The sequence below is a fragment of the Lonchura striata genome, chromosome 20, assembly GCF_050655825.1.
Source record: "Lonchura striata isolate lonStrDom1 chromosome 20, ASM5065582v1, whole genome shotgun sequence".
In the NCBI taxonomy this organism is placed as follows: Eukaryota; Metazoa; Chordata; class Aves; order Passeriformes; family Estrildidae; genus Lonchura; species Lonchura striata.
In genome coordinates this window covers 6,584,315-6,596,845 of record NC_140722.1, presented here as the reverse complement: position 1 = coordinate 6,596,845, position 12,531 = coordinate 6,584,315, and the positions used below count along the sequence as shown (strand labels likewise).

General features: G+C 54.8%; 2 protein-coding genes across 4 annotated transcripts; one reads left to right on the top strand and one right to left on the bottom strand.

The window, feature by feature from the left end:
* Positions 1–2,486: 2,486 nt before the first annotated feature.
* SYS1 (SYS1 golgi trafficking protein) lies at positions 2,487–4,954 on the top strand. Of its 2 annotated transcripts, XM_021527907.3 has the most exons (3): positions 2,487–2,663; positions 3,261–3,328; positions 3,912–4,954. In XM_021527907.3, exons 1-3 carry the CDS (start codon positions 2,502–2,504, stop codon positions 4,150–4,152), a joined length of 471 nt encoding a protein of 156 aa, XP_021383582.2. In that variant the 5' UTR covers positions 2,487–2,501; the 3' UTR covers positions 4,153–4,954. The 2 variants fall into 2 exon arrangements, with proteins under 2 accessions (XP_021383582.2, XP_085414144.1); XM_085558018.1 differs by lacking the exon at positions 3,261–3,328.
* Positions 4,955–7,961: 3,007 nt separating this feature from the next.
* LOC110469308 (neuritin) lies at positions 7,962–12,189 on the bottom strand. 2 transcript variants are annotated; one of them, XM_085558019.1, is made up of 4 exons: positions 12,026–12,189; positions 11,486–11,633; positions 9,519–9,739; positions 8,825–8,946 (listed from the first exon to the last, which is right to left on the bottom strand). In XM_085558019.1, the coding sequence occupies exons 1-4, from the start codon at positions 12,066–12,068 to the stop codon at positions 8,915–8,917; spliced, it is 444 nt and encodes a 147-aa protein (XP_085414145.1). In that variant the 5' UTR covers positions 12,069–12,189; the 3' UTR covers positions 8,825–8,914. The 2 variants fall into 2 exon arrangements, with proteins under 2 accessions (XP_021383580.1, XP_085414145.1); XM_021527905.3 differs by lacking the exon at positions 9,519–9,739 and having other exon boundaries at positions 7,962–8,946; positions 12,026–12,169.
* Positions 12,190–12,531: the final 342 nt, after the last annotated feature.

Sequence of the window (12,531 nt, the reverse complement as noted above, 5' to 3'; positions counted from 1 at the left end):
AGGTGAAATCGACTCTTGTGGCAACTCCCCATCGACCGAAACAGCCCGGGGGTGCCTCCTCTTCTTTTTCCAGCAAAGATTTTATCTCCAAAATGCTCCGTTGTCGACACAGCCTTGGGGATTTCGCTATTAAGTCAGTGACAATTCTTATACCTGAAGCCAAGCAAGCAGGACAGCTCACAACAAGCCCCAGCAGCCAGGAGCTGCTCATAGAAAGAGTACAGTGGAGCATGGGGGTGTCTGGCACCTGGCCATTTCATGAAGAAATCAGCACAAATCAGAAGAAACCTCCCAAAAGAAGTCAACCCAGCCCTGTAAAGGAAAGGTGCTGCCAGGGCACACCAGGACTCAGAACAACATCCTGGTACCCGATGGCCTAAATCTAAAATGAACACAGCTGGGCAGCAGCTGCCAGGAGCCTCAGCCCCTACAGGAACTGGCCTGGAAATGAAAGGAAATACCCGGGGACAATAATTTCTTGTATGGTTGGTATTTGTGTCTTTAGCAAGGGCTGCTCAGCCAAGTTACTGAACACACTGACACCAGTGCAGATGGGCAGGGACAGCAGCTGGGGAAGCCTTATCTCCAAAATCCTCTGCTGCCCCACACAGCCCTGGGAATTTCACTGTTCACACAGTGACAATTCTCATACCTGCAGCCGAGCAAACACCGCGGCTCACCGAGGCCACCAAACCGAGCCCCCGCAGCCAAGAGCTGATGGCAGCAGGGCTACGGGGGAGCACGAGGGACTCTGCTTCTTTGTAATGACTTTTGTGGAAGTTCCTGAAGGACCCGAGGCAGGGCAGGACGGGGCGGGGGCGCCCTTGGCAGGCACGGGAGGGAGCTGGGGCTGGACACGGGCACGGAGCGCGGCCGGGCCGGGGTCGCACTGCGAGTCGGGGACAGCGCCGGGGTCGGGATCGAGCAGGGTTGGGATAGGGATAGGGATCGGGATCGAGATCGGGACTGAGTGGGGTTGGGGACACCAGAGAGGTTGGGGTCGAGATCAGGATCGAGCAGGGTCGGGATCGGGATCAGGATTGGGATCGGATCGAGCGGTGTCGGGATCGGGTTCGGGATCGGATCGAGCGGGGCTGGGATTGGGATCGGGATCAGGATCAGAATCGGGATCGGATCGAGCGGGGCTGGGATCAGAATCGGGATCGGATCGAGCAGGGCCAGGATCGGGATCAGGATCGGAGCGAGCAGGGCCGGGATCGGGATCGGGATCGAGCAGAGCCGGGAAAGGGATCAGGATTGGGATCGGAGCAAGAGGGGCCGGGATCGGGATCGGGATCGGGATCGGACCAAGTGGGGCCGGGATCGGGATCGAACGGGGCCGGGATTGGGATCAGGATCCAGATCGGGATCGGGATCAGATCGAGCGGGGCCGGGATCGGGATCAGGATCAAGCGGAGCCGGGATCGGGATCAGGATCAGGATCGGAGCGAGCGGGGCCGGGATAAGATCGGGATCGGGATCGAGCGGAGCCGGGATCGGGATCAGGATCGGACCAAGCGGGGCCAGGATCGGGATCGGGATCGGAGCGAGAGGGGCCAGGATAAGATCGGGATCGGGATCGGGATCGGGATCGGAGCGAGCGGTGCCGGGATCAGGATCGGGATCGGGATCAGGATCGGAGCGAGCGGGGCTGGGATCAGGATCGGGATCGGGATCGGGATCGGAGCAAGCGGGGCCGGGATCGGGATCGGGATCGGGATCGGGATCGGAGCGAGCGGGGCCGGGATAAGATCGGGATCGGAGCGAGCGGGGCTGGGATCGGGATCGGGATCGGGATCGGGATCGGGATCGGGATCAGGATCGGAGCGAGCGGGGCCGGGATAAGGTCGGGATCGGGATCGGAGCGAGCGGGGCTGGGATCAGGATCGGGATCGTGATCGGGATCGGAGCAAGCGGGGCCGGGATCGGGATCGGGATCGGGATCGGGATCGGAGCGAGCGGGGCCGGGATCGGGATCGGGATCGGGATCGGAGCGAGCGGGGCCGGGATCGGGATCGGGATCGGGATCGGGATCGGGATCGGGATCGGAGCGAGCGGGGCCGGGATCGGGATCGGGATCGGGATCGGGATCGGGATCAGGATCGGAGCAAGCGGGGCCGGGATCGGGATCGGGATCGGGATCGGGATCGGGATCGGGATCGGGATTGGGATCGGAGCAAGCGGGGCCGGGATCGGGATCGGGATCGGGATCGGGATCGGGATCGGGATCGGGATCAGGATTGGGATCGGGATCGGGATCGGGATCGGGATCGGGATCAGGATTGGGATCGGGATCGGGATCGGGATCGGGATCGGGATCGGGATCGGGATCAGGATTGGGATCGGGATCGTGATCGGGATCGGGATCGGGATCGGGATCGGGATCGGAGCGAGCGGGGCCGGGCCGCGGGCGCGGCTCGGGGCGGCAGCGGGTCCTCCGCCGCGCCAGGGGGCGCTGTGGCGCGGCTCGGGGCGCTTCCGTCGCTGGCGGCGGGCGGGCGATGGCGGCGCAGTTCCGCAGCTTCGTGTGGGACCCCGCGCTGATCGTGGCGCAGATGGTGCTGCTGCAGGCGGGATACTACAGCTCCCTCGGGCTCTGGCTCGCCCTCCTCGGCACCCTGGGCAGCACCGGGCCCTCCCTCCAACAGGTGTTCAGCGACGAGGTGAGGGCGCGCCCCGGGACGGCGCCGTGGGCACAGGCCCTGGCGCGGGGGGCTCGCTGGGCAGACAGAGCCGCTGCCGTGTGGGCATTGCCGGGGCCGGGGACAGCCCCGCCAGGCAGCACCCGGTGTGCTGCCCGGGTAGCAGCCCCCAGCACACAGACCTGCTGTCTAGTGTCCGGCTTTACCAGTATGCAGGTAAAGCCGTCCCTCTGAATAGGTGTACCCCGGGGTACAGACAGCACTGCGGTGTATGGCGGGTGGTAGCCCCCATATAGAGACAGACACCCTGTACAGGTGGTGCCCCTGTGGAGAGAGAGCACCTCGCTCTGTAGGTGATACCCCCTTATAGAGACACCCTGTACAGGTACTGCCGGTATAAAGAGCTCCCCTACCCCCTAGAAATAACCCCAGTATGGACACACGGCCTCCACCCCCAGTTTAGTGGTTCCCCTCAGCACAGAACCAGACCTTTCCCGTAGGTGCCCCCAGACAGACAGACAGACATGTCCAGCTGCTCCTGTAGATCCTGATCCATGCAGGGCTGTGCCCCTCGGGCTGCGATTTGTGCCGCGGGTTCCTACTAATAGTCCCATGTAGATTTTAGGCTTCTCAACCCCGCCGGGGAGGCTCTCCATGATGGCTTTCATCCTCAATGCACTCACCTGGTAAGTCTGCAGCTAGCTGGAGCACCTGCATCTTGTCCTTTTGTACCATTAAGCTGTAAAAGAATTCAGTGTGGTGTACTGCCTCTCTCCAAACACCTCCCAAAATCCCTGTGCCTTCTTAAGCATGTTTGCCAAGTGCAGTTGGGAGCTGCTGACTTGGCTTTCTAGAACCTGGAAAAGTCATTTCACTTCACTGCCTCAGTTTCCCTGCTGGGAATGAGACTTGCTTTTGTGGGAGATTTTACTAAAATTTAGAATTAATGGATCTCAGCAAACACTGATCTATAAACACTAATGTATTTTGCCACTGCACAGAGATTACTAGAGGAGATAGGCAGGAATTTATAAACTATTTTCTGCACTAAAATCTCATTTTCCTGCCACCATGTAATTGAAAAGCTGTAAGCCTGTAAGTCTTGCTGCAGCAGCCAGGAGAGAGGTCAGAAACAACCTATTCTTAAAATGTTTGAAGTAGTTTTAAACCCACTACATAATGAGCACTGACAACTGCTGATAGCTCTTGCTGCAGCACCTTTCCCATAGGTCTGGTGGAGTTCATTAATCTGTTGCCTTCACTCTGCAGTGCTCTGGGCTTGCTGTACTTCATCCGCCGAGGGAAGCAGTGCCTGGATTTCACCGTCACCGTTCACTTCTTCCACCTCCTGGGCTGCTGGATCTACAACTCGCGCTTCCCCTCGACGCTGACGTGGTGGCTGGTGCACATCGTGTGCACGGCGCTGATGGCGGCCATCGGGGAGTACCTGTGCATGAGGATCGAGCTCCGGGAGATCCCCCTCAACTCCGCCCCCAAATCCAACGTATAGACTGCCTGCCTCTGGCAACACCACGCTGCGTTTGTCATTGTTCCCAGCACAATGCATCCGATGCCTCAGAATCATCCCTGAAGAAGCACAGCAGGTCTGTTTAGACTTTATGATTTTTTTTGGTTTTTTGGACCTCAGTGACTGCATGAGTGTGAGCATCTCCTCTGGCATCGGCTGACAGCGGGGGAGGAGCAGATGTTTATTTTGTTAACACAAAGTATTAATATGACTGTATGGAGAGTGTGCCCTAAAACTCTTCGCTCATGAGACTGTTAAAAGCCAGGTAGCAAAACTCGGTGTGTGAGGAGCATTTGGAATTTAAGGATGTGGGAGTACCCTGAATGGGTAACATGATGGTTAGCTCTTCTTGCTGGAGCTGGCACAGTGAGCAGTGGGGCTGGGAGCTGCTGCTTCCAATCTGTGACTTCTTTGGGCTTTGCTTGGGAAAGAGTCAAGGAAATGAATGGATGGGGAGAAAGACAATAGTTTTACTTACCTGAATCACCAGCTGAGACACTAAATAATAACCTGCAATGTTAGATGGGTTTGTTTGCTGTTTCCATGTTTGATACATAGAGGTGACAGACAGCAGTTTGCTGAAGAAATCTTTTGTAATAATAAAAATATAATGTTGCTGTGAGTGTTACGGCTCTCCTGGGAAGCTGAGCACTTCAAGAAATACCACGAGTGTTGTATCATGGCAACAGAAGGATGCAGCCAGAGAACACTTGGCTGTAAGGTGCCCGCTATCTGGGGCACATAAAATTTCCTACAATAAACATTTCATACCTCTGCTCTGAAAGGAAGGCATCATTGAGTGCTGTCTTGGGAAGTCAGCTGGCATAACCCCACTTCAGAGGGAGTGTCAGCAGTTCAGGATCTCGGATCTCCACATGTCCAGCCTGAGCCTGGAGCTGCCCTGGGGAAACCTGCAAAAGTGTCCTGGAGCCATGATGCTCTTCCCCCTTGGATGAGCTTTCCCATCAGGCTTCAGCAGTCCTGCAACAGGTCTTGCCTGGTAGAGGTGATGTGAAGTAAGAGACTGTTGTTATTTCTTGAATATTTAGAGGTCCTTCAAATAAACTTCACCAGGCAGGGACATCCCTTTACTGCTGAGGGTCTGGAGTTGGGTGATTCCTCCAGATCCAAGCAAGCAGCCACACATCCAGCCTGGTTTCCACAGAGGGATGGCCATGTTGTGCAGCCCCAAACGAGGACAAAGCCTGGTCTAGAGTCAGATTTTTCTCCTGTGCAGCATCTTGCTGCAGTAGCTTCCTTTGTATGTTAATATTTGTAAGTTTTAATTTGCATAAATAGTTTGCTAATTCAGTTTGTTGAGAAGTGGTGTGATGATGTGAGACTGATAAACTCTGAAGCTGCTCTTTTGAGTTCTGTTACTAGGCAGCTGAGCTGTATTTCAATCCCTGCTCTCACACTCAGGCACTGTAAATGGGGGCAGGATGACATCCTGCTGCTTTACATTCTCAGCAGGTCTCCAGAGGAGGATTTCTGTCTAAACAAATGTAACCAGCACTTTTTATATTGGGGGATTTCACCAGGAGCCCATCCTGACCAAAGCCCCTGTAAGCAGAGCTTCAAACAGCAGCAGCCTTTCAAAGGGAAGAGTTTACACAAGTGTTTCTCTGGACAGGAGCCAGCCTGGAAGGCCACCCCGAGGTCACTTCCTAGGGCTGCCCCTGCAGCAAGACAATCCATCCCTTCTCAAAATCTGCTCGTTTTTCACGTACAAGAATACTTGCCTTTATCCCAGTCACCTCAGCCTGGATGTAATCTGGTCTCCAGTAGGTGCCAGTATCTCCCTCAGAAAGGAGCAGGGAGAGTGCTGTGCTTGGGTTCAGGGCGTGGAGCAGAGGGCAGTGCTGCCTCGGGGTGACAAGTACTGGCGTGCTGTTAGTCATGTTTTAAGACTCCTTCGGGGTCATTTTGTCCTCTGCTGCTTCTTGGTGCTATTCTTGAGAAAGAACATCCCAGTCCTGCAGGGACAGGGAAAGCTTGCAGGTTCACTTCAAGGCTTAATACCACACCAAAGCCTTGTGTGCACTCCTGTGTTCAGGGCTGTTCTTGAGTCAAATGGGAACTGAAGATTAATTACAGTGAAATTGAGAGCAAGGAGACAAAGCCACGTTCTTCCAGCTGTTTCCAGAGTTGCTGTGGGTCTCTATTAACAGAGCTGCCACCTTTGTTCCCCTGCAAGAACAGAGGTGAAGACTTTGGACTAAAGAATCTTTAACCTATTTCTTTTTGAGAACATGAGATATGCTGTAAATCTGGAAATCTGGAGACAGCTTCTCCAGACAGTATCTGGAGAAACTCACAGCAAGGCCATGAGAAGAACCCTTGACAAATGGGGCTTTAACACTGAGCCTGCAGGACATCCCAGGAGCTGCACTGCATCAGCATGAAGTATGCTGCAGGATGAGAAATCTTTCTGAAAGGCTGCTGACTGCCTAGGAAAAATGAATCTGTGTATTGCTTTTTTTTTTTTTTTAAGGACTTCTACTTTAATTGTCCTAGTCATAGAGGAAGTTCTGCTAAAAATGAAATACTGATTGAGGAAACTCATCACTCTCATACTGTGAGACCTAGTTTTCTCTCACATGCTTTCAGTCAGATTTAGAAGCACCTTTGGCTTACAAAAAAAAAATTCTGCTGCTCCATACCAGAACAGTGGCAGATGGTCTTTGTTTATCAATGAATCTTTTGTGTGCAATAGCTGAGGGATTTGCTTCCAGGGAAGATATGTCCCAAGACCTGTTCTTCTCAGAGACAGTGGCAGTGGCAGTCAGCCATTTGCGTCCATGGTTTTGCAAAAAGATTTCTTGCCAATCTGATTCTTTTACCTTTCCTTTTCCCAAAGCTGTTTCAATGTAGAAAATTTTAAGAGAGGAATTGCCAAAGTCAAAGAGAAGGCAAGGCTTGTGGGATTTTAGGGGGCTGTGCTTACTTGTCCTTTCTTAACGGCATTAAACTGTTGTTCTAAACAAAGAACAGGTACAGGATTTGGAGCCAAAATATTCCAGTCGTGGTTGTACATGATTCTCCCCTGCTTCAGCTTCCCCCAGTCACTAAAGTTAACAGGGGAAGGGGGAACAGGATCAAACAGCAAACAGTGCTGTTGGCATGGAGTACAAAGAAAGAAATGAAGCATCCGAGTGGTTCACTCCAGGTTTTACCATGCTCTGATTTACCCTTTCTCCACTGCTCGCCCTAAGGCTTTGTGCCCCAGATGCTGAGTACTGAATACATAAGCAACAACTCGTGCACTGAGGTGCTATCTGAACACCAGCTGCTCTGCCCTGGCTTATTTCTTGGAATTTGCCCCAATTTCTTCATTATCTCCTGCTGCTGCTGCAGGAGCAGAGGGGTGAGGGATAGTGAAGGTAAGAGGAAGAACACGTGAATGCCAGAGGAAAGCAGCATGACCCAACACCACTGTTAGGAAAAAGATCCTTTGCTCTAGAAGCTTGCCCACTGCCTGGAATGCATCTGGTAGGATCTGTGGATTAGCCCTGTTTCCCTGCTCATACTGAGCACACACCCCATGGCCCCGTGCATCCAGGCAGGACACAGAGATCCATCAGCATCCTTAAAGCACAGACTGCCTTGGGCTAACCAATAATGTTGTGTTTCTCCAACATGCTCAGAAATCACTTGCAAACACCCCTTTGTTCCACATACTTCCATGCTTGTGCTGAAGCTGCAAAACTGACAGCACTCTGAGCCACAAAGGAGACAAGAGGAGACTGTGATGCCGAGCAAGAGCCAGGAAAATAACTTCTGCCACGCTGTTGGCTCTACAACAAACTTTAATACTCTGGAATTACACACTTCTACCCACAGCTGCTTACAGGTACCTTGGGGAAAGCTTTAAAGCAGAAGAGTTGCTATAAATCCCTTTTGTCCTCCTAGCTTGATACTCCCCCCAAGTATTTTTCACCTCTGTCCACAGAAAAGGGATTTACACATAACACAGAAGTTACTCAGGAATTCAGATGTGTGCAAGAGAAGTCATGCAACTGTGATTATTGTTCAGCAGGGGTTTTACCTTGTCCTCAAAGAAGGAAGGCCAGTACAGGACAGACACCATCCCCTGTACCTCATGGAGCAGTGGGGAAAATACCCATTTTTTGAGTGCCCAAATCAAAACCCTGGAGAGTTTATCTGGTGGAAAGAGTCGGCAAAATAAACAGATTTCCTTTCAGTTGCCACAGAAGAGTGCAGAAGTATCCAGCATTCATCCTTTTTCCAGAATTTATCATTTCTCCCCAAGTCCTGTGCCGTGTATTTACAAGTTCCCAAATCTCCTGACAGCCAGATCTGTGCCCGTGCCTTGAGGCAGAAGTGGGAGAGGAGTTATTCCAAATTACAGAGAAATTTCAACACCCTGGAGATGCTGCCAAGCTTTTCCATGTCTCACAGGCGCAGGATGGAGCCAGGAGTTTCTGAGCTCCACGCAGTGTATTCCTCAAAGGTTTGGAAAATAGATCTGAAAGGTGCCACACCACACATTGCCACCACTTTTGTTGGGATACTCACAGAGCTGCAGTTTATAAGTTCAGCCAAGTGACGATGAGGGGCATGCTGAGGATGGAAATGTTGGGAACGCGGGTCCAGGCAGAGCTTTGGGCCATGCTGGGGCTGCAGAGGTGGAACAAGCTGCCTTGAAATTTGTTTTTTTGGGACTCCCTTCTCAGCATCTCCCAGACAGCTGCTGCTTCCTTCTGGCATTCCCAGAGCACTGTCAGGGTACAAGTGTGGAATTCATCCCAGTACCTGCAGCCAGGGAGACACCACACTGTCAGCCTCTTTGCACTCCCAGAGTGCAGGATGCCAGGCAGAGCCTTGCTGCCCTGAGCCTGCCCTCTGAGCAGCAGCAACCCTTGTGTTTTGTGCAAGTTTCCCAGACTATTCATCCCCTCCATCATCTGCCAGAGCGTCTTGGCTAAAACTCCAAATCTCAAAACACTGAAATTATTTATTCCTTTTTTCTCCCCTCCCCGCTTTTCTCTGGAAGTCAATAAAATCCATTATTTTCCATCAACAAATGTTTCCCTGAGTATCTCACACAGGCTGCAAACAAAGGCCCAGCACATCTCATTCATCACTTTCTCCAAGCAGAGTCAAGGGCAAATGGGAGCACAAAGCACGGAGAAGGACAAGAGCTCCCACAGGCTGTCTCAGCTTTTCCTGAGGTACGGGCAGGGGCAGGAGGAGTTATTCACTGTGTTCTCATTAGAATAATCTCCATTTATCTGCTGGGTATTACTTTCACAAGTAGAAGCTGTTCAGTGGAAAGAGGCTTTTGGAGACTACCAGAGGGAAAAGACAAAACAGACAAAGCTAACCTGTGGTCCTGCAGGAATAAAGCAGGAGCTGCTCTGCTGTTCTGTCCCACATGGGCTGGGGCTGGGCACCATGCCCAGCTCCCTGCAAGCTGGAAGACAGGAGTCTAGAGGACAGGAGCAATTGCTCTGACACCTTCACTGTGTCTGCCAACACACAGGCACACATGTTACCCGTCAGGAAGGGGATACAGTCCAGCTGGCTGAGAGGGGACACTGTGCACCTGAAAAGGACAGCACGGTGCTGAGTGCACTGTGCTGGAGATGACACGTTGTGCAGACAGGCAAACCTGAGCACTCTGCTTGCTTAGACCCGGGGCTTACGTCAGAACGCCAGCTGTGAGGGAGTTCATTAAACTGAGTCACTGTGGCAGAATAAACGTCCCCAGATAATGAGAAAAGCTGGTGCCAACCCTGGCAACCTCCGGCGCTCGCTCCCCATCTGCAGCAGCAGCAAGCAGCTCTGACAGGTAAGAGTTAAACCTGACCCATGTCTTCAGGCAAGACAAGCTCGGGAAGGTGAAGGAGAATGGCAGCTCCAGCCTGGATCTGCTTTCAGCTGGGAGGGCAATTCCCAGTGTTTCACCCTTCACAGCCCCCATCTGCTCAGGCAGGCAGGCTGCTGGCAAGCACCTTGCTGGCCGGCTCTGGGGTAGCTCTGCACACTGAGCTGGGACACCATCAGCCCCCCACAGCAACTTCTGCTTCCCTGTCCATCCCTCCCACCCTCCTGGAGAGGGGACCAGCTCCAGAAATGCAAGCAGCAGTGGATAAAGCTGAGCATCAAAGGCAAATAATTCAGAAATACTTCCTGGCAGGAAGCTGGGACATCATCAGATTCCTGTCAGGGAAGATCCCAGGACCTCTTTGGTGATGGTCTGTGCCTCTGACCTGCAGGGAAAACTCAGCTCACATGTTTCACATGAGCTTCAGCAAAGGAATCTCTTCTCCAGCAGCCAGCAGCACCATGGGCTGAGCTGACTGCTAGGGTGTTTTCTAATACCCAGAAGCCTCCTTTAAAAAAAAAACCAAACAAACCAAAAAGGATCAATTCTCCAGACCAGAGCAATTCCCATTTCAACCCACCCATAGGCAGGCCTCATAGAGGCTGGTTATATTGATCCAGGCTGTCTCCTGGAGAAGGGGGAATACAGAGCAGGTCACAGCCTGCAGGGTGGTTTCCAGCAGTTCAGAAAGCATCACCCCCGGGCACTCAGCCCTCCACTTTGCTCTGCCTCGTTTCCACCTCCCCCAGGCACGGGAGTTTTCCTTTCATTTCTATCTGCATTTCCTTGTTACTCCTGTTACAAGGAACTTAAAACTTACTCCCCACAACTTACTCTGGAGATGCAAAGCTGCCTCCATTTATCTCTGCAAACATTTTACGTCCACCTTGCTGCTTCACCTCGTCTGCATTTTAAGCAGACCTTTCCCCAAATCTGCCCAACACAACCCCTCATTGCCCAGTTTTTCTTCAGTTCTTTTAAAGTTAACATCCTCCCAGTATCATCATTTCAGGACACTTTTACAAACTTGGGCAAACCAGGACTGGGACAAATCCAAGCCTGAAGGATGAAGGGTCTAGACAGGGAGGGAGAAGGCTTGTTTTGGGCCGCATGTGGTGCCCAGTGCAGGCTGCTCCTGGGCGCTGGGGCAGAGCAGCGGGGTCCAGGGGAGATTTTCCTGGAATGCAGAGCGATTAGGGTCCCTCCAGCCCCGCTCCTCCTGGCTGCAGCCATGCCGGGGCTGATGGGATCAGTGCTGGGGGCTAGAGCTGCTGCCAAAGACCAGGGATACAAACTCCGATGGGAGACAAGTAGGAGATGGATGGGTGGACAGACAGAGAAAAGAAGCTCGCTGTGTCAGTCTGAAACCGGAGTGAGATGTGGAGCACATGTGTGTGTGCAGGCACGCCGGGACTCAGGAGGGCAGGACTGCCAAAAGCCAGGCTGGCCACGCACCGTACTCACCTGCAGACTCGGTGCAGCCCCTGCAGCTCGATGCCCTCCTCCTCCTCGTACGTGGCCATGCTGTCCCCCAGCTTGAGGACGCAGTCCGAGAGGCCGCGGTAAGCGTCGGCGCAAGCGGGTCCCGCTGCCAGCAGCCCGGCCAGGTGCCCTGCCAGCACCGGGGGAGCGGAGTGAGCACCGGCACCTCTGGGGACCCCTCCCCGGGTGCCCCGGCTGGGCGAGCGGCCCCTTCCACGCAGGACAGCCTCGAGCCCCCGCTGCCCCCGGCTCTGCCCGGCGTTGTCGGGGTGGACACGGGGCGAGCCGAGCCCAGTCAGCCCGGGCTGCCACCCCCACACCGGCACCCCCGGCCCGGGGCGGGGGACAGCGGCGGCGGGGGCGGACAGCGGCCCCGGCAGCGGGAGCCGCCGGGGGGAGCCGCGCGGACCCCGCCCGGACGAAGGCAGAGAGGGAGGGAAGAAGGGGACACATCATCGCATCGCCCCCTCCCCGCGGACACCCCGGACACCGCCCGGTCCCCCCGCCCGGGCATCCCCTCACCCAGAGCGAGGAGCAGCACGGCCGGGCCCCGCCGCTGTCCCATCCCTCCGCCGGGCTCGGGCTCCAGCCCCGCTCCGCTGCCGGTGCCGGTGCCGGTGCCCGCACCTCCGGGGCCGGCGGCGCTCCCCTCCCTCCCGCCTCCGCGGGGAGGGCACCCGTCCCCAGTCGCCGCTAATGAGCGGCTTCGGCCGCGGCTAATTAAGGAGGGGGCTGGGCCGAGGCCATCGAGCGTCCAGGGACACCCCCGGCCCCTCGCCCCGCGGCCCCGCGATCCCGCAGCCCCGCACCTCCCCGCATCGCATCTCGCCGGGGCTCTGCCAGCATCCACCGCTGCCCACACTCTGCATCCACCTCCAGGAACCAGCGCCCACGGCGCCCCGCTAGCAGCACCCTCACCCTAAAGGCCCCCACCCCCTGCCCACCACAGCCGCTGCTGCCCACTCAAGGTGAGGCAAGAGTCGGGGACATGGGACAGTGCCCGCTGCCAGCAGCAGGATTCCGGACAG